The sequence below is a fragment of the Camellia sinensis genome, chromosome 11 (assembly GCF_055761805.1).
Source record: "Camellia sinensis isolate YWXY chromosome 11, ASM5576180v1, whole genome shotgun sequence".
NCBI lineage: Eukaryota > Viridiplantae > Streptophyta > Magnoliopsida > Ericales > Theaceae > Camellia > Camellia sinensis.
The window spans coordinates 159,447,539-159,467,628 of NC_138971.1; the positions used below are offsets into that span (position 1 = coordinate 159,447,539).

At 45.0% G+C, this 20,090-nt stretch overlaps 1 protein-coding gene across 5 annotated transcripts in view; it reads left to right on the forward strand.

Moving 5' to 3' along the window:
* The first annotated feature begins 443 nt into the window (after window positions 1–443).
* LOC114300798 (peroxisomal acyl-coenzyme A oxidase 1) overlaps window positions 444–20,090 on the forward strand; it is a 30,002-nt gene continuing 10,355 nt past the window's right edge. Inside the window, exons 1-10 of one of the 5 annotated variants that reach the window (XM_028245666.2) lie at window positions 838–871; window positions 1,858–1,935; window positions 2,715–2,823; window positions 2,944–3,005; window positions 3,267–3,476; window positions 3,793–3,880; window positions 4,008–4,170; window positions 4,478–4,676; window positions 5,137–5,334; window positions 19,747–19,878. In XM_028245666.2, coding sequence (XP_028101467.2) covers window positions 2,739–2,823; window positions 2,944–3,005; window positions 3,267–3,476; window positions 3,793–3,880; window positions 4,008–4,170; window positions 4,478–4,676; window positions 5,137–5,334; window positions 19,747–19,878 — 1,137 coding nt within the window. In that variant the 5' untranslated portion in view covers window positions 838–871; window positions 1,858–1,935; window positions 2,715–2,738. Of the gene's footprint in view, window positions 872–1,857; window positions 1,936–2,252; window positions 2,317–2,479; window positions 2,599–2,714; window positions 2,824–2,943; window positions 3,006–3,266; window positions 3,477–3,792; window positions 3,881–4,007; window positions 4,171–4,477; window positions 4,677–5,136; window positions 5,335–19,746; window positions 19,879–20,090 lie in introns of those variants that run through there. The other 4 variants (XM_028245664.2, XM_082895952.1, XM_028245667.2 and 1 more) reach the window with 4 other exon arrangements.

The following is a 20,090-nucleotide window of genomic DNA, read 5'->3' on the forward strand; positions in this document are numbered from 1 at the left end:
ACAACACATTTTATAATTTTGACATAATTATATCAAAAAAAAAATTATAAGTTTAAAGAGATCAAAATTAATAGAGTTGATGCAAAAATATAAAAATATAAAATATTTTAGTGTAAGAGGCAACCTTATTTTTTCATTCATATAAACTAGGAAAATGATATGTAAGTTGACTTTCTAGACTCAATTATATGTAAAAAAAATAATTTACTAATGATTAAAAAATATATAAAAGAAAGAGTTGCCTTGAATATTTTAATAGATTGTCAAATTAATAAATTTAAAAAGAGCGTCTAATTTTTAGACTATAATAATAATGCCCTATAAACAAAGAAAATTTAAATATTATGTCAAATAAATTTTTTAAAAAAATTTAATTCAATTATGTCAAAGGTGTGAATGGTAATGTATTTGGTAAAAAAAAAAAAATCGTAACTGCTCCAACTGCTAAGGTCTATGTATATGGAATAATTTATGTAAACGATCGATTCGTAACAGAACAAACGATTTCGGAAAACACAACGTGTGGGAAAGGTCATCGGCAGAGAGGAGCATCCACTGCTAGTATATACTCTGTATATTTGTTCACCTTCTTACCAGACAAAGAACTACACGACCCAATTGTCCAATTTTCTCTCTCTGTTTATATCTATCTATAGAATAGATATCTATACACACACATATATATTGCGATTTGTGAATTAGGGTTTGTGTTAATTTTGATCTGAAGAGAGAAATGGAGGTAGTGGATCATTTAGCTGAGGAGAGGAGTAAGGCAGAGTTTGATGTTGAAGCCATGAAGATCGTCTGGGCTGGTTCTCCACAAGCCCTCGAAGTCTCCGATCGCATTTCCAAGCTCGTCGCTAGCGATCCTGTGACTCTCTCTCTATCTCTCCCTAAAATTTCTTGGGCAAATTATATGAATCTAATCTCAATTTAGTCCACTAATTATATCAATTTTGCCCTTTTCAAATTAGACATTAATCCCTCGGTCACTTTGAAAAGAGAAAATGTGCTATTTTATCCCTTGATTTTGGTTTAATTAATTTACAAAATATGATGTTGAATTAAATTGACACAATGTGAAAATGTAAAATGTAAAATTGATGCAATTAGAGTATCACCAATCGAGATAAAGAGAAATTATAAAGACTGTCCATGTAATTTGTATAAATTTATTTATTATTTTTTTCGTATATTGACGGTGTTGTTGAACTTAGATCGTTTATTGAAAATGCTTACCAGTGCCCCTAGGAATTATGTGAAAAGTGTTTTGGAATTAAGTGAAAATGTTTTTTTTTTTTTTCAAAAAAAAAAAAAAAATCTTGTGTTCGAAATTTGTAAAAATGTCTGTGCCCTTCCTCATTTTTGTCTTTTTCTTGCGGGCAAGGGCACTGATTAGCAAGATCCTTGTTTATCTTATTGGGTTAATCCATCTGTGTTGTTTATTTTGTTTCTCTTTGATGTAGCTTTGAACTGCCTGTTCAATTAGTCAAACTTCTGTTTTGGTTGGAGTACTAATTTGGCGATTCTGTTGGTGAAATGTGTTATTTTGTTGCAAGAAATCAAAATTTGTTGGCTTTGTAATTTTAATATTGATTAGAAGCAATTAGCATTTAATGGGCACACGCTCTATTCACCAAATTCCTATATTGAGGGACTAAGATAATATACTAAAGATATCCACACAAAAAAATTAAAAATTAAAAATTGTTTTGTTATAATTAGATTTTTTTTTTTTTTGGTGTGTGCATATAATTTAATTTTGGTGCTTTTGTATCCTTAATTATAGTTTTTCATTTTTTTATGAGCATCTTTAGTGGTAATATTGAAGGGATTACTGTTCATGGATTTGTGCAGTTCAATTGACCTAATTTCTCATATGGAACATTGATTAGGCACTTTGATTAGTTAGTTCATTTCAGATGGTCTTTCAGGGTGAGTCCAGCTTTTAATTTTCTACTTTCCTTTAGTTTTAATTAATTAACAATATTTCTTTTCGATTGAGCTAGTGCATTGGACAAGCATGAAAAAAAGCTTAACTGATTAAATGTTATAATTTTTATGCTACAAAAAGCTCAAAAGCCAAAAGGTTGGAATGGGGGACTTGTGCTCAAATTGACCCTCATCCTTTTTGCCTTTTTCTTTTTTTTGAAGAAAAAGATAACTATTGTATGAAAAAGGCGCCAACATAAGGGGGTGCAACCCTATATACCATCATTCTTATTTTTTGAAAATAAAAAATGGTTTTAGAGTCATCGGGATGCTTTGGACCTTATAGAGGCTTGATAGATGAGTTTTACAGAGGACACGGATTAGGTAGGTAGATAGATAGATGGATCAACATGTGCTCGTTGTCTAGAAACGTTACAACCCGCTATTTCTTTGTCCATTTACTACTTTTTTATTTATATGTTTAGGGTTTGGGGAACCCACGTTTAGTGTGACTTGTCAGATATATTGGATCATGAGATTTCTCCGTTTTCTCGCCCAATCAAGATATACTCTGTTTTGCCCAAAAGAAAGATTAATTAAATCCCTTAAAATTTGGAGCGTGATGTGCAATTAGATCCCTTTTTGGGAGGAATCATATTAGCATCTGTGTACTGCTTTTATTTTCTGAATTTAATTAACAGTGATATGATTCTTATTCATTGGCACTTTTGGTGGTTTCAGGTATCTAATTTTTATTTTCTCTGCATTGTTTCATGATTTAGGTCTTCCGGAAAGATAACAGACCTATGCTTAGCAGAAAGGATTTGTTTAAAAATACTCTTAGAAAAGCAGCTTATGCATGGAAGAGGATCATTGAGCTCCGCCTTTCTGGTATACCTTCATCTTAGGTTTTCAGATGATTGTCATAAATTTCATTAGCTGATCAGATTTATGGGACTTTTGAATTTTGTCTCATTGTGTAATCTTGGAGCTCAATTTCCATTATTGCAGAAGAAGAGGCAGCTAAGTTAAGGTTTTTTGTCGATCAAACTGCTTTCACTGATCTTCATTGGGTACATTCTAATTCCTAATTTTTGTCGTTTTGTAGTTGTTTGTGGGTCATTTTCTTAAGTACTAGTGTATTGAAGCCAAATTCAGGTGTATTGACATCCTCATACTTTTAACTGATCTTTTAATAACTTGCTTGATAGTTACTAGTTAGTTTTAGGGTTCTTCGGAGTTATAAATTCTTCTTTCATGCTTCAAGGCTTTAAAAATATGAACACATATTTCATCACTCTCACTTATTCTCTTGTTCCCGACTACATCTGTAGGGAATGTTTGTACCTGCTATAAAAGGACAAGGCACTGAGGAGCAGCAACAGAAATGGTTGCCATTGGCATATAAAATGCAAATTATTGGCTGCTATGCGCAAACTGAGCTTGGTCATGGCTCCAATGTACAAGGTCTTGAAACCACTGCAACATTTGATCCCCAAGCGGATGAGTTTATCATTCATAGTCCTACATTGACTTCAAGCAAAGTGAGTGAAATGGTTTATAGGAGTCTTTACTTGATTACTGGGTAAATATACATAATTTATTTAGGATGTGCATAAGATAGCATGGAGAACCAATGCCTACTCGTTATTCATTGTAGGACATCTTAAGTGAAAAACAAGTAATCCTTCTGCATCTGCCTTATATAGTTATCTAGTCTTATGTTCTGTTTATTGTCTATTAAGTGTTTTTATTCATTACCTTCTGTTGCTAGTTTTGATAATTTGTTAAAATTTTCTTCTCTTATTGAACTATCTGATGGTGGGTTCTTATAATTCTTACTTGTACTATTGTGTACAGTGGTGGCCTGGTGGACTGGGTAAAGTGTCCACACATGCTGTTGTTTATGCCCGTCTTATCACAGATGGTCAGGACCATGGAGTGCATGGTAACTACCTTATCCTCTGTTTTTAAGCATGACAAAATCATCTATTTAATTTCATATGCTAAACATCATATTTTTCTCAGAATAACTATTGTGACTTTCTTTTCATTTTTATTTTTTGTTCTTTCAGGTTTTATTGTCCAACTACGGAGCTTGGAAGATCATTCACCTCTTCCTGGCGTAACTGTTGGCGACATTGGAATGAAATTTGGAAATGGAGCATACAACTCCATGGACAACGGGGTCTTAAGATTCGATCATGTGCGTATCCCAAGAGATCAGATGTTGATGAGGTGTGTACTTGACCTTCTATTCTATTTACTTTGCCACACTATTTCTAGAACTAGCTATCTCATTAAAGTTTGGAAGGCTAAATTATTGTATCCAAAGTGATCGTGGTGTGGTATATTTTACATGGAATCAGGCACAAGGTTGTTGTATGTGGGTGTATTTCGGTATCAGTTTCAATAGAGTTAAAAGAACTGAATTTACTCTTCCTTCATACCATTTAAATGATAAATCATAGTCTTCAGTCTTGCTACCATTTGTATATTTGAATATATAGGATGGCTGTCTTAAAGCTTCTCTTAAATGCCTCAGGGTTTCACAGGTTACACGGGAAGGGAAATATATGCAGTCTAACGTTCCCCGACAGCTAGTTTATGGTACTATGGTATATGTCCGACAAACAATTGTAGCCGATGCTTCCTGTGCTTTATCACGGGCAGTTTGTATTGCTACTAGGTATAGTGCTGTTCGTAGACAGTTTGGATCACAGAATGGTGGACCTGAGACCCAGGTAATCAAGAACGTTGAATGGAAGCTATTAAGGAATTTAACTTTCTTTGAAGAATACATTGGTGTGGAGTTCATTAGAAACATTGAACATCATCAGATTTGGCTTTTTTAAACTGTAGAAGAAGCTTTGATTTAGATTTATATTATGCTTTAGTAGCTAGGCTCTTGCAAGTTCTCAAATTTAGTTGAATTGACTACTGTTTTTTCACATTCAAAATAGAATCTAATCATGCATTGTAGTGGGTGTCTGGTTTGGACAACTGGGGTTATTCAATCGACATGATTGAGTCTGAGAATATCCTCCTCTTGGTGAATTTCAGAAATTAGGTCTTGATTGTTGTATCAGCTCTAAAGATATCACTAAATTACTAATTCAGCTCTAGAGATATAACTATATTACTAATTCAGCTCTAAACATATTACTATATTACTAATGCTTTTGTTGCCTGGTTGTTCTATAGGTGATTGATTACAAAACTCAGCAAAGTAGGCTCTTTCCTTTGCTGGCTTCTGCTTATGCTTTCAGATTTGTTGGTGAGTGGTTGAAATGGTTATATATGGATGTGACCCAAAAATTGCAAGCCAACGATTTCTCGACATTGCCTGAGGCTCATGCTTGCACTGCCGGCTTGAAGTCTTTGACTACTTCTGCTACTGCTGTAAGTTAAAACTGACTCTTATTACTATGTGCAAGCGCATGTGTACGTGTGAATGATAGGGGTAGTTCTTGAAAATTTTCATTGATTGATATACTCATGTATATGATTGTTAGTTACTTGAATCTCATAAACTTGCTCCTTGCATTGGTAACTTTATTTTGAAGACATGAGTCTGGTAACATACCAGCATATAGTAGCCCCTGATATTATGAACTCTAGATACCGACTGTAGCCAATTTTCTAAATGAATATGCTATTTCCTTCAGCTTTGACACACTGGTAGGTTTGCTTTTTATTGACCAATGTATGGTAGAATAGATCAGACTTGTATTATTCATCGTCTCTTATTTTTGTTTTCATTATGAATCATCCCACCACTACATGCAGTTAATGGTGGTGTCCTGTAGCATTAGACTTGTACCTATGAAGTGAAGTTCCATATCGCCTGAATACTAAAGTAATATTAAACATATAAGCATGAGGTCACCCTCATCATAATAGCTAGCTTTTGGGGTGAGTTCCATCTAAGACCGTGTATCATGGTATCAGAGCCACAGTACTCAGGGATGGGTAGAGTGCTATGAAGCACGGATACTTCAAAAAGGGTGACGTATCCGTATCGAATACTTATCAGATATCGATACTCCTCGGATACTCGCGGATACGTATCGGATACTTCTTAAAAGTATCAGATACTTCTTAATTAATTTTTTATTAATTTTGAAGTATCGGATACTTAGGGTTGGTTTGGGATGTTCTAAAAAAGTGCACTTTTTAACTTATTGACTTATATGGGTTGGGTTTGGATTGGGTTTGATGTGATGTGTTAGAGAGGTGATGTGATTTAAATAAGATGATGTGACTTAAATAGGATAGTGACTTTTTGACTTTTTGTATTATTTAGGACATGCCAAACCAAGCCTTAATTTTGAAGTATCGGATACTCGAAGTTACATATTACTTATAATATTTTGTTTAGTTCTTTGATAAGAGGAATATAGTAAGAGTTAAAGTAATAGAATTTGTCAAATTGATGTATCCTTGTTGTCTCTCTCACTTCTCTCTCGCTTTCTCACTCTCCCACGTTTCTTCTCTCTGCTTTCATTCTTTTTTTGGTGTTGGCATGTAAGGATGATGTTTAATTTGCATTTGCTTTTGCTTTTGCTTTTGCTTTTGCTTTTAGTTTTGGATGTTTTATGAATGTTTGAGCACTTTTAGGTTAATAGGAATCCCTCTTTTTATTTATTAATTTACTTTAAGTTTTATTTTCATGCATATTACATTATTAAAATTATAATTTTCTTTTTTTTACGAATGCATCCCCGCTGTACCTGTATCATACTTTTTCAAATTTTGACATTTCGCCATATCCACATCCCCATATCACCATATCCGTATCCGTGCTTCCTAGGCTATTATTGATGACTTCAAAAAGCATATTTGCTGAAATTTTTATTTAAGAATGGTTTTTTGGCTTTAGCTAATGAGAGGGTGATTTATGATCCGGTGTTGGGCCGAGGTATCGACCGGGCAAGCTGAGGGCCCAGCAGTGCATTGGGCCGAGATGATCAACTGTTCACCCGGAGATGGGCTACCAGAACTTGGGCCAGGCAAGGTTTGGACTGTGTGCCGCCCCGGACCGTGCAGAAGTTGCTCGGTCGGGAAGTGACCGGTCGGACCAGGATGCTTGGTCCGAGGATGGTCGAAACCAGACAGACCGAGAGACCGGCGCTCGGAAAGGCGCGGCCAGCCGAGGTAGTTGATTGACCGGCGAGAAGGCCGATCAAAGTAAGCATCCGGGCTAGGCTCGGCCGGGATGCCGCTTAGCCCGGTCCACCGTTTGTTTATCCGGTTAGGCGCTTAAGGTATGAATCATGGTACGACCGAGGTAGGGCAGCTCGGCTGCCGAGCTCCAGCTGTGTTGACAGGCAGTTGAGAGCAGGTGATGAATGGCATGGTTTATGCTGACAGATGGGATAGCAGAGCCACATGTCAGGAGATGACAGGGAGTGGATATGGGGCTCAGAAGGTATATAAGCATGTCTGCGCCCCCCATACGCAAGACACGAACACTCTGTAAGGAATTTCTTACACTCAAACACTCTCTCCCTTCTCTCTATTCCCTCTAAGGTGTGTGCTAATTTGACCGTCGGAGGGTGTTTCCGGCCACACACCGCCGGGTAGCTCACCGTTATTTGTTCGCAGGTGATCGGATATCGACGGAGCTCGGAAGAAAGGAATACGGGCACGCCGGAATATTTGCTCCCCGTACAATTGGCGCCGTCTGTGGGAATCTTGACAGACAAAACCTTGTCTTCCAGGTTCATCTGATCGCCATCCATGGCGAACAACGACGAGTTCCCGTTGTCCGCCATCGATGGAGCCACCCCGGAGTATACCCGAAGGAGAGAGGGACCACCTGCCGTCCATCCAATGGCTGACTTGGGGACGCCCACTGGAGGACAGTCAGGTGACGCGCGGGATAAACGCGGAAGGAGTCATGGGCATTCACGGAGTCCAGACGGTCACCGGCGGAGAGACTCACACGCCAGACGATTGGAAAGCAAGTTAAGGGACCAAGACGCTGTCATCAGGCGGATGGCGGCGGAGATGGAGGATCTTAAGCGGCATGTCAAAGGGAAAGGTGTAGCTGGAGTGGGAGACCACAGTGAGCGCACCCCATCCCGCCGGTCAGGCGATCAGAGTCAGCGACGTACTCAGTCCATTTCCATCACCAGGAGTTACCAGGTTGGTGATTCCGACATGCGTGCAGAAAAGTCTAGCGCGCAAGACAGCACTTACAAACCCTCACGTCCGGCGACGACGTCGAGGTACTCTTATTCTGCTCAGTCAGAGGATCTACGGGCAGTGTTAAGGGAGCGGGCTCGCCGGCGCGAAGCTCAGAGAATACCTGCTTTCCAGCGGCTCTCCTACGGGGTTCACGGCAGCGAGGAGGTCGGAATGCCTCCACCCCGCCCAGCAATGCCAATATTCGAAGATACAGATTTGGCAAGGCTGAGTGCCACTCCTTTTTCCCTGGAAATAGAAACAACGCCGCTTCCGGCAGGCTTCCACCAGCCTAAGTTCACACTTTACGACGGAAAAACCGATCCGTACATGCATGTAAGCCACTTCCGACAGGTTATGGCCGGACATCGGCGCAATGACGGACTTATGTGCCTAATTTTCCCGTCAAGTTTAGGCGAGCTGGGCCTAAAGTGGTTCGAGAGGTTGCCGGAAGGGAGCATACAAAGGTGGCATCAGTTGGCCGAGGCGTTTGTTACGCGCTTCAAAACCAACACAAAAACACCAAAGGAAGTTGATCACTTGCTGAGTGTCAAGATGAAACCGTGCGACACACTAAAGGCATACAATTCAAGGTATTGGGAGACCTTCAACGAGATCCTGGATTGCCCGGTCAACCTTGCAATCACGCAATATAAGCGCGGTCTCCCGGTCGGACATAGACTGCGGGACTCGCTTACCATGCACCAACCGACCTCCATGGGCCATCTCATGCAGCGCATCAATGAGCACATCCGAGTAGAGGATGATGCGTCAGCTTCCACCGTGAAGGCGACTCCGGTCGGAACAGACAAGAAGACAGCAGGCAAAGTGCACGCAGTTGGGCAAGAGTCCAGCCGCTCAAATGACCGAGCAGAGGAATCAGACCGAGGTTCAAATCGAAAAAACCGGGGTAGAGGACGTCGGAATGACCGGGATGATTACCCCCGAGATGACGTTGAGGACGCAAACAGAAGAATGAAGGCAAGGACTGGCATAACCACGGTCTTCAAGATTCCAATCTATCGCATACTTAGTGAAATCCGAGACGAGGAGTATGTCCGGTTTCCTGCTAAGTTGGGCGATGGACAAAAGGGCTACAATCCGCGGTATCGTTGTACGTTTCACCGGGAGAGGGGCCACCGGACTGAGGATTGTTTGCCTCTACGACAACACTTGGAAGAACTGGTTGCGGCCGGGCATCTGGACCTTTACATTGATGGCGGAGTGAAACCGAATCAGGCTCCGGTCGATCCCAGGGGACAGGACGACCGAGATGCACCACCACAAGGAGTTATTAATGTCATCCACGGAATCGTGGAACCGGCGCGTGTTTGCGAACTCCGGGGCATGATTAAGAAGGCAGAGCATATGAGGGAAGTTTTGTCAGTACAGCCTGCCATCAAAAGGGGGAAGACAGAAGAGAAAGATGTTATCAGTTTCACCTCAAGGGATTTAGAGCGTATCCTGACGCCGCACAACGATGCTCTTGTCGTAACACTACGCGTCAAAGAATTTGATGTTAGACGGATCTTGATCGATCAGGGAAGCTCGGTCGAGATCATGTATTATGATGCGTTCAAACAGCTCAAACTCCGCGAGACAGACTTGGCTCCGGCCACTTCGCCACTGGTTGGATTTAACTCGCAGCCGGAGTGGCCAGATTATCCTGCCGGTCAAAGCGGGATCCGTGGTCAAGCAAGTAGAGTTTTGGGTGCTACAAGTGCCTTCAACGTACAACCTTATCCTTGGAAGAGGATGGCTTCACGCCATGCAAGCCGTAGCATCGACCTACCACCAGGTAATGAGATTCCCCTCGGCTATGGGGGCAATCGAGGAGATTTGGGGAGACCAGGTCATGTCCAAGCAATGCTTTGTGGCGGTCAACGGGAGCCGGGCTGCCAAAGGATTCGTTCAAATGATCGAGGGACCGGAGGACCAGAGTGTCTTGGATGATGTTGGCACCAAAGCCGAAGACAAGGCTGTTGAAGAATTGGTTGAGGTGCGGATTGATGCCGAGCAGCCGGACAGATTCTTCTTGCTCGGTTCAACTCTCTCGGCCATGGAGAGAACCGAGATGATTGAGTTTTTGATGGTGAACATCGAAGTCTTTGCATGGTCGCCCTACGACATGCCTGGTCTTGACCCAAGCTTTATCTGCCATCACCTCAACGTCTTCCCTGGAGCAAAGCCAGTCATCCAGCGAACAAGGAGATCGGCGCTGCATCACGCCGAGGTAGTAGCAGAGGAGGTAAAGAACTTGCTTGAGGCACGAGCAATACAGGAAGTGCACTACCCTCGGTGGATTTCCAACACGGTAGTGGTGCCCAAGAAAAATGGAAAATGGCGAGTTTGTGTCGACTACAAGACAGTCAACCGAGCTTGTCCAAAAGATAGCTTCCCTTTGCCGCGCATTGACCAGCTAGTGGATTTGACGGCTGGACACAATCGGTTCAGTTTCTTGGATGCGTACCGCGGCTATCACCAGATTGCCATGCATGGGCCTGACCAAGAGATCACCTCTTTCACGACTCCAAGGGGACTCTTCTGCTATCGAGTTATGCCCTTTGGTTTGAAAAACGCCGGGGCAACCTTTCAGAGGATGGTGACCAAAATGTTCGCTCCTTTGCTCGGCCGGACAATGGAGGCTTACATCGATGATATGGTGGTAAAGAGCCGACATGAGGCACACCATTTGTCCGACTTGGCCGAGATGTTCGCCATTCTGAAGAAGCACAAGCTGCGCTTGAACGCCTCGAAGTGTGCCTTTGGCGTGGGATCCGGGAAATTTTTGGGATTCTTAGTCACGAACCGAGGCATCGAAGCAGACCCTACTCAGATCAGAGCCGTGCAAGAATTGAAACAACCCAGCTCGGCTAAGGACGTGCAGCATCTGGCCGGGATGGCCGCCGCGCTTAATCGATTTATAAGCCGGTCATCAGATCGCTGCCGCCCTTTCTTTCAAGCATTGAAGTCAAAATTCTCATGGGATGACGAGTGTGACCGAGCTTTGGCCGAGCTCAAAGATTATTTGTCTTCTCCGCCGCTGTTGGTTACACCTGAGCCCGGTGAGGAACTCTACCTTTACCTTGCCGTCTCCCAGCACGCAGTAAGTGCGGTGTTAGTCCGGGCTGAAGGAATTAAGCACCTCCCAATTTTTTACGTCAGTAAGACCTTGCTGCCGGCTGAGACGAGGTACTTGCCGCTGGAAAAGCTTGCGTTGGCACTGATGATGGCTTCGAGAAAATTGGCACATTACTTTCACGCCCATACCATCGTCGTACTGACCGAGTTCCCCCTCAAGGCCTTGTTTGAGCGCGCAGACTTTTCAAGCCGAATACTAAAATGGGCGGTCGAGTTGGGACAGTTCGATGTGAAGTTCCAGCCGCGCACCGCAATCAAAGCGCAAACCTTGGCCGATTTTGTTGCCGAGTTCTCACCTGGCACTCATCCTGTATGCCGGTCGACATTGCCGAGGCAGATGATGAGACGCCCACAATGCCAACCGAGGAACTACCAGCTGCAGAAGGACGCGCCGCGGAGTTAGCGCGCACCATCGAGATTCCCTCAGTTTGCACGGTAATACCTCCCGGTGCTGCGATGACGGAGTTGTGTATCACCAACCCATCCACTCCGCCCGGTACCGCATCACCAAGGGGGGAAGGAATGGTTCCACACAGCTCAGAACTTGATGATTCGCCTACGGACTTGGGCATTCTGAACCAACTTGCTGAGTCCGGTGCCGAATCCTCAAGGGGAGGATTAATGGTTCCAGGCAGCTCAGACCTTGCGGCCGGCTTCACACCGCAACCTGGTGATTCGTCTACGGACTTGGGCATTACGGACCAACTTGCTGAGTCTGGTGTCGAATCACCAAGGGGCACTGAATTTGAACCGGTCAACAAAAAACTTGACACCGCACAGCCGAGCAGTTGTGATCCCATTGCCCTTCGCAACTCTCAGGACCTATCTGACTGCTGGAAGCTTTTTGTGGGGGACATGTGGAAGCTTTTTGTTAATGGAGCGTCCAACCGTCACGGTGCCGGCCTAGGTATCGTTCTTATATCCCCGGACGGCCTAACCATTGAGCATTCTATCACACTCGGCTTCCCGGCGTCTAACAACGAGGCTGAGTACGAGGCGCTTCTTGCTGGGCTCAAGAGCGCAATTCAAATGAAGGCTGCCGAGCTTCTGGTATATAGTGATTCCCAACTTGTGGTTAACCAAGTTTCAGGGATTTATGAAGCGAAGGACGACAGGATGGCGAATACCAAGCTCTGGTCAGAGACCATATCAAGCAGTTTGAGGCAATCAGAGTCCAACGGATTGGCCGAGAAGAAAACAGCCGGGCTGATGAACTCGCCGGCCTCGCTTCCATGGTCCATAGTACGTCTCCAAACCCCCTGTTGATTGACTTTCTTCCGCGGCCGAGCATTGAAAACGCCGGGCAGACGGATGTACTCTGCGCCGAGCTAGGTCCTTCATGGATGGACCCCTTGATCTTGTTCCTCAGAGACCGGACTCTTCCAACGGACAAGAAAGAAGCACACAAAATCCGGGTGAAGTCCGAGCGGTTTTGGCTCTCTCCATCAGGCGCGTTGTATAAGAAGTCCTTCACCGGTCCTTATCTCAAGTGCGTGCACCCGAACAGTGTGGAGGCCTTCTTGTTTGAAATTCATGAAGGCATTTGTGGCAGCCACATCGGGGGCAGGTCCTTGGCCTACCGAGCTATTTCGCAGGGATACTGGTGGCCGTGCATGCAGGCCGACGCGCAAAAATATGTCCGCAAGTGCGAGAAATGCCAGAAATTCGCCCATCAGATCCACCAGCCTGCCAGGGAACTTCTTCCCCTCACCAGTCCTTGGCCGTTCGCCATGTGGGGGCTAGATATAGTGGGACCATTGCCAACAGCACCGGGCAATCGGAAATTCTTCATCGCGGCCACAGATTACTTCACAAAGTGGGTTGAAGCTGAGCCCTTGGCAACCATCAAAGAGAAAGACGTGAAGCGATTTGTCTGGCAGAACGTTGTCACGCGGTTTGGCGTCCCCAAGATTTTGATCTCTGACAACGGCACCCAGTTTGACGGACGCCTATTCAGAGGATTTTGTGAAGATCTGAAGATAGAATTCTACAACTCCACCCCGGCCTACCCGCAGTCCAATGGTCAAGCCGAAGCGTCGAACAAGACTATCCTGCATGGGTTGAAGAAACGGCTGGAAAAGGCCAAGGGAAAGTGGGCTGAGGAATTGCCCAGTGTACTTTGGGCATACCGAACAACCCCGCGACGTTCGACCGGGGAAACCCCATTTGCTTTGGCTTATGGCATGGAGGCGGTCATACCCTTGGAAGTTGAAATGCCCACCCTCAGAACTGAGAGTTTTGAGCCCGAGCTAAATGCCGAGGCTATTGCCTTGGAGTTGGACCTAGCGGAAGAGCGCCGGGAGAAAGCCCTCATCCATGTTGCCGCTTACCAACAAGAGCTCTCCAAGAAGTATAACAAGAAAGTGCACCCCAGACCATTCAAAGTTGGGGATTGGGTTTTGAGGAAGATTATGGGCAACACCCTGGTGCTAGGAGAAGGCAAACTAGGGGCAAATTGGGAAGGACCCTACAAGATCACTGGTCTGGCTGGCAAGGGGGCTTACCACTTGGAGGATCTAGAGGGAAGAGCCATACCCCGGCCATGGAATGCGGCCAACTTGAAATTGTATTATTTTTAAGCTTTTTTACTTTCCTCTTTTTAAAGCAATTTTTTGGCTTGCATAGCAGAATGTAATTCTTTTTGTCAAAATTATAGAAGTCATTTTGCTTTAGCACTTGGATTATTGTTTTAAAGTTACGGACCAAGATGATGTACCCCGGTTGGAAGAGTTGGTGTTTTGTCCAACTTAGGATCCCCAACCGAGATGATGTACTCCGGTTGGAAGAGTTGGTGTTTTGTCCAACTTAGGATTCCCAACCGAGATGATGTACTCCGGTTGGAAGAGTTGGTGATTTGTCCAACTTAGGATTCCCAACCGAGATGATGTACTCCGGTTGGAAGAGTTGGTGTTTTGTCCAACTTAGGATCCCCAACCGAGATGGTGTACTCCAGTTGGAAGAGTTGGTGTTTTGTCCAACTTAGGATCCCCAACCGAGATGATGTACTCCGGTTGGAAGAGTTGGTGTTTTGTCCAACTTAGGATCCCCAACCGAGATGGTGTACTCCGGTTGGAAGAGTTGGTGTTTTGTCCAACTTAGGATCCCCAACCGAGATGGTGTACTCCGGTTGGAAGAGTTGGTGTTTTGTCCAACTTAGGATCCCCAACCAAGATAATGTACTCCGGTTGGAAGAGTTGGTGTCTTGTCCAACTTTGGATTCCCAACCGAGATGATGTACTCCGGTTGGAAGTGTTGGTTTGTTCAACTTAGTTACAGCCAAAGTGGCTATTTCGGTTCATGAATTTGTCTCGTTCTGCTAAAGTACTTAGACCGTGTTATGTATTCCGGTTCGATGAGTTATACCGAGATGTTTTGCTGAAGACAGAATTGATTACAACCGTGCGTACACTTGCAAAAATTCAAAATCTTTCATTGATAAAGAAATTCATTACAAAAGATGGGGACAGAGCCCGGTTACATCAACAGTATTAAAAGCAAAAATACAAAGAAAAGAAAACTAAACCAAGGGGGATAGATTGGTGAATTCATCCTCGGCAGCCTCAAGGTTGACGGTTGGGCTCGCTTCTTGGGCACCGGGCTCAACTTGACCGGGCTGCACTTCCACTTCGGCGTCCTCGGCCTCCGAATCTGTCTCATCACTTCCTTCTTCAAGCCCCTCCTCGGCCTCCGCTTGAAGGGCACTGAATACATCATTTGCGTAAGGCACGAGGTAGATCGGTAGCTTGGCGGGAGGAGGATTAGTAAATACATCGGTGTCGGAGCCCTGGCCAAGGTGCTCGCAGGCGGACTTCCAGCCAGCCTTGAAAAAGATGTCTTGTGTTGCAAAGACTTGCTTCTTGTAGTTCTTCTCGGCTTCGTTAAAACCGGCATTGTTGGCAGCCCGGCAAGCTTTCCTCTTCGTCTTCTTAAAAGCGTCCACCTCAATCTGAAGCTCACTTTGTTTTTTCTCGGCCGCCTCCAGCTGACCGAGCAGTCTGTTGTTGTCAGCATTGGCTATTTGGAGGGAAGCCTTAGCCCGGCCCAGCTCGGCTTGAAGGCTCTCAACCTGGCTGGCTGTGTCGTTTGCCTTTTGCCTAAGCCGGTGGATGCGCTCCAAAACCAGATGCTGTTTTTGAATGGCCTGCAAAAAACAAAGTTGATGAGAAACGGAACCGGGCAAACACTTAGGAAAATTTTCAGAGCTGCATTGGCTTACCCTGGCCATGGACTTTACTGATGACTTGACTAACCGAGTGTCAGGGACGTGGTCGCTGCCAACCACGTCGCTCGGTAGTAGGAATGCTTTGGACAGATCAAAGGCGAGCAGATGCTCTTTGTCAGCCTTGATCGAAGCCGTCGCCGGGATGTCCTGACCCCGGTGCTTCAGATGTGGGCGCCAGGCTGGCACTGGGGCGGGGGCGTCCGTGGGGTGCTCGGTGGCAAGCTCGGTGACTAGCTCGGCGGACGGATCTGCCCGAGCTCTTTTCCCGGCCCGCCGCGCAGAAGGTTCTCGGCTGGATTGCCCGGCGGATGGAGTGGCTAGGGCGACTACGGCGCCACTGGATTGACCGGCGGTTGGCGACCGGGTTACCACGCTCGGCACCTCGGCAGATGTGGCGGTGAGCAGGTTCTTGATTCGACTTCTCTTGGCCATTTCTTGCTCGTCTGTTAACCGGATTAACGGGACGTCGGGAAGGGTTGGATCTGGCGGTGGCGAAGGAGCTCTGAGGAAGTCGGTTACTTTACTCCGGCGGGGAGCGGAATATCTGTATGTAGGACTGTAGCCGAGTAGTTGGTTACAGTCACGATCCCGGTAGCGAAGCGCGGTCCTGATCGCCTCTACGTTGGGGAAGTTGTAGTTGGCTTGCAAGGCTTGGATGGCTGCAAAAGAAACAAGAGAATGATTAAACTGCGAAAAACATAAGTATGTAAACCGAGATTATTTGCGCAGCTTACTTGTGCTCCCAAAACTTTTGCTAATCATCCAGCCCGGTGTCTCGGCTATTTCATAGTTACCAGACACCCAGAAGAAATCATCGTCATGAAGATCCTTGTCTGGTGTGCCGGTTACGATTTTTTCTCGGCCCGGTCGAATCTTCAAGTAATAGGCGAGACCGTCGCCGGTGTGGCCAAGTGTGTATTGGCGTAGGATCTCGGCTAAACCTAGGCTTATGCCTAACCGGTTATTTAACTCATGCACGCCATTTATTATCCTGTATGTGTTGGTGGACACTTGGGTTGGCGCTAGCCCGGTTCGGCGTAAGAACTCGGTAATCAGCGGGTTAAGAGGGAAACGAAGGCCCCCTTCAACAATGGACAGCACGGTGAAGGGGCATTCCTCCCTACCCCAAGGCGTGGTTTCTTCTTCGGCCAGCTCGAGATGGACGTCGGCCGGGACGCCGTAATCCTCTCTGAAAGCGGCTAGCGCGGCCGGAGTGTCCACTAGGAAGCGGAATTTCCCCATTCGAGGCCGACTTACTATAGCCCGGTTGATGGGTTGGGCACGGTGGTAATTGGCTGTAGCTCGGTCCTGAGAGGTTCAGGAATGGCAGTGGTCCCCTTGGACTCTGCAGGAAAAGGATGGCAAGTGTAAGTGAGCGCGGTTTCGCATTAGGAGCTAGACTTCAGCTCGGTCGGTAAGGGTGCCAAACCACCTCGGTTGACTAATTAAGGAGCTCGGTCGCCCAAGCAGACCTAATTTTAGCCCGGTTAAGCGATCGAGTAATTGGGTTATCTCGGTTTGTGCCGTGGTTATTACAAACATGTTGTTTGCCCGGTTTGGTTGGTTTTTTGGATCACAAGAAGGCCCAGAGCCCGGTTCACCCCAGTTCTTCAGCGTTCTTCAGGAAGACGAAGAACGCCAAGAACAGTGGGAGGTTTGTGACGTTTTCAATGGTCAATGCCCTAAAAGCTACGTTTTTGTGCCCTAATGTGTGTAAAATAAAAGAAAATAGCGACATAAAAGGGATTGAGTATCTTACCTGTGAAGGGCTGAGGGTGTTCTTCCTAAACACGAAGAATGGCAGAATGACAGTCGAGCTTGAGCTTCAGAATCGTCAGAGATGGAGGCAGCAGTAGGAAAAAAATGGAACGATGGGGGGGGAGTTTGTATAGGCGAAAGAGACCGCCCAAATTCAAAATCTGACAAGAACGGCGGGTTGGCTTCTCGATGACCAATGGGAGCTCGCCACGTGTCCCCATTTATGGCTACATCAGGATTGAAGCGACGGGATGAAGAGACGAAGAGCCAGCCGAGCTACTTTCGACGAAAAGGCCGTAAGCCGAGGAACATGACCGGGTAAGGATAGCAGATTAGCTCGGCAAAGGCTTGGCGTCTTGACGACCGGAGAAATTTTATCTCGGTCAAAGTAAGTAATCCCAGTCACGCTTTCGCGGACGGGATTAAGGGGCAATTGAGAGGGTGATTTATGATCCGGTGTTGGGCCGAGGTATCGACCGGGCAAGCTGAGGGCCCAGCAGTGCATTGGGCCGAGATGATCAACTGTTCACCCGGAGATGGGCTACCAGAACTTGGGCCAGGCAAGGTTTGGACTGTGTGCCGCCCCGGACCGTGCAGAAGTTGCTCGGTCGGGAAGTGACCGGTCGGACCAGGATGCTTGGTCCGAGGATGGTCGAAACCAGACAGACCGAGAGACCGGCGCTCTGAAAGGCGCGGCCAGCCGAGGTAGTTGATTGACCGGCGAGAAGGCCGATCAAAGTAAGCATCTGGGCTAGGCTCGGCCGGGATGCCGCTTAGCCCGGTCCACCGTTTGTTTATCCGGTTAGGCGCTTAAGGTATGAATCATGGTACGACCGAGGTAGGGCAGCTCGGCTGCCGAGCTCCAGCTGTGTTGACAGGCAGTTGAGAGCAGGTGATGAATGGCATGGTTTATGCTGACAGATGGGATAGCAGAGCCACATGTCAGGAGATGACAGGGAGTGGATATGGGGCTCAGAAGGTATATAAGTATGTCTGCGCCCCCCATACGCAAGACACGAACACTCTGTAAGGAATTTCTTACACTCAAACACTCTCTCCCTTCTCTCTATTCCCTCTAAGGTGTGTGCTAATTTGACCGTCGGAGGGTGTTTCCGGCCACACACCGCCGGGTAGCTCACCGTTATTTGTTCGCAGGTGATCGGATATCGACGGAGCTCGGAAGAAAGGAATACGGGCACGCCGGAATATTTGCTCCCCGTACAGCTAAGGTCTGTGATATTCACTGATGAAGGGGAACAAGTTGAAGCTATTGACCTTGAAGACTCTTAGTTTTATAGGAATTTTTCTTCTTTATCAAGTAATCTTTTGCTTTAGGTTTTATTTTTATGCATACTGCATTACTAAAAATTGTTAAAATAATATTTTTTATGAACGTATCCCCGCCGTACCCGTATCCTAGTTTTTCAAATTTTGTCGTATCGCCGTATCCGTATCGTATCGTATCCGTATCCCGTATCCGTATCCGTGCTTCCTAGGTAGAGTGCATGTCCCTGACTTGCACACCGCAGGTGCTGCCGAATGAGCACGCTAGGCGTGAGGGAGGGTGTGAAGCAAAGTCCCACATCGCCTAAGTATTAAAGTAGTATTAAGCATATAAGTGTGAGGGCACTTTCACCTCTTGAGCTAGCTTTTGGGGTGAGTTCTATCCAAGACCTTGTATCAGTACCAACACACAAAGCATCTATTGATATTTGCCAGCTAATCTTTGTATATCTGGATTTCTTGTTCCTTCCAAATTTTTTAGAATTTTACTCTTGAGATTATTGACTCAAAAACCGCAACCAAGGATGCTCTCATTGATTTATAGGGTTTGATAACTTATCATTATTTTTTTAATTGACTATAACCACATGTTTGATCTTTCATATAAGATGTATTTGCTGTTGGAAAAGTAAAGTGTGTTTTCTTCTTTTGGGAAAATAAATGGTAAGCAGGTCTTGAGGTTGTATTTTGTTTTGTTTTGAGGTGGGTTGGGTTTTTTCTTCTTTGGGAAAATAAATCAAGTGCATTTTGTTGCTTTTTATTGACCAATGTATGTAGCACTAGATTCTTGCAACCTATTTGTAGCATAGACTAACAGGTAATAACAAACTGAACCGTCATAATTTTTTTGCATGAATATTAAACTACTGTAAGCCTTAAAGACGTCAAGTAGTCCAATGGGGGGAAAATATATAAAACAGATTTTTGTTCTATTAAAGATCCTTAATTCTGCACCTAGGGTATGTGTTGTATGGCTGCACTGCCGAGTTTGTTTATTCCATGGGTACCATAATGTGTATACACAGACCATAAGTGAGAAGCACCTACAGCGATTTATTGATTTTTATGCATGTTGTGTTGCATAGCTTACGATAATGACAATAATGCTTGTCAGTATTTCACAACATCTAATGTTTCAATTTTTGTCAACAATAGTTGATTTATAGAATTGCATTACTCTGGAATGCTGCTTAATTTATAACCACCCATGCTCATTGCAGGATGGTATTGAAGAATGCCGGAAATTATGTGGCGGCCATGGCTACCTTTGTAGCAGTGGGCTTCCTGAATTGTTTGCCGTTTACGTCCCAGCCTGTACATATGAAGGAGACAATATTGTGCTGCTTTTACAGGTACATGAATGAGTTATTTATAACCTTCTTCTTAATTGCTTTTATTTCCCTTATGCATTTCACATGGAAGGCTTGCAATAGTAGTCCTATTTGGGCATAAACAAAATTTGCCTTAATGTATTGAAATACTTCAGGAAGTATTCTTACATTTATAAATAATTTAATAGGTAAGGGATTAGTGATATAGTTGTCATTGTCAATAGAACTTCCAG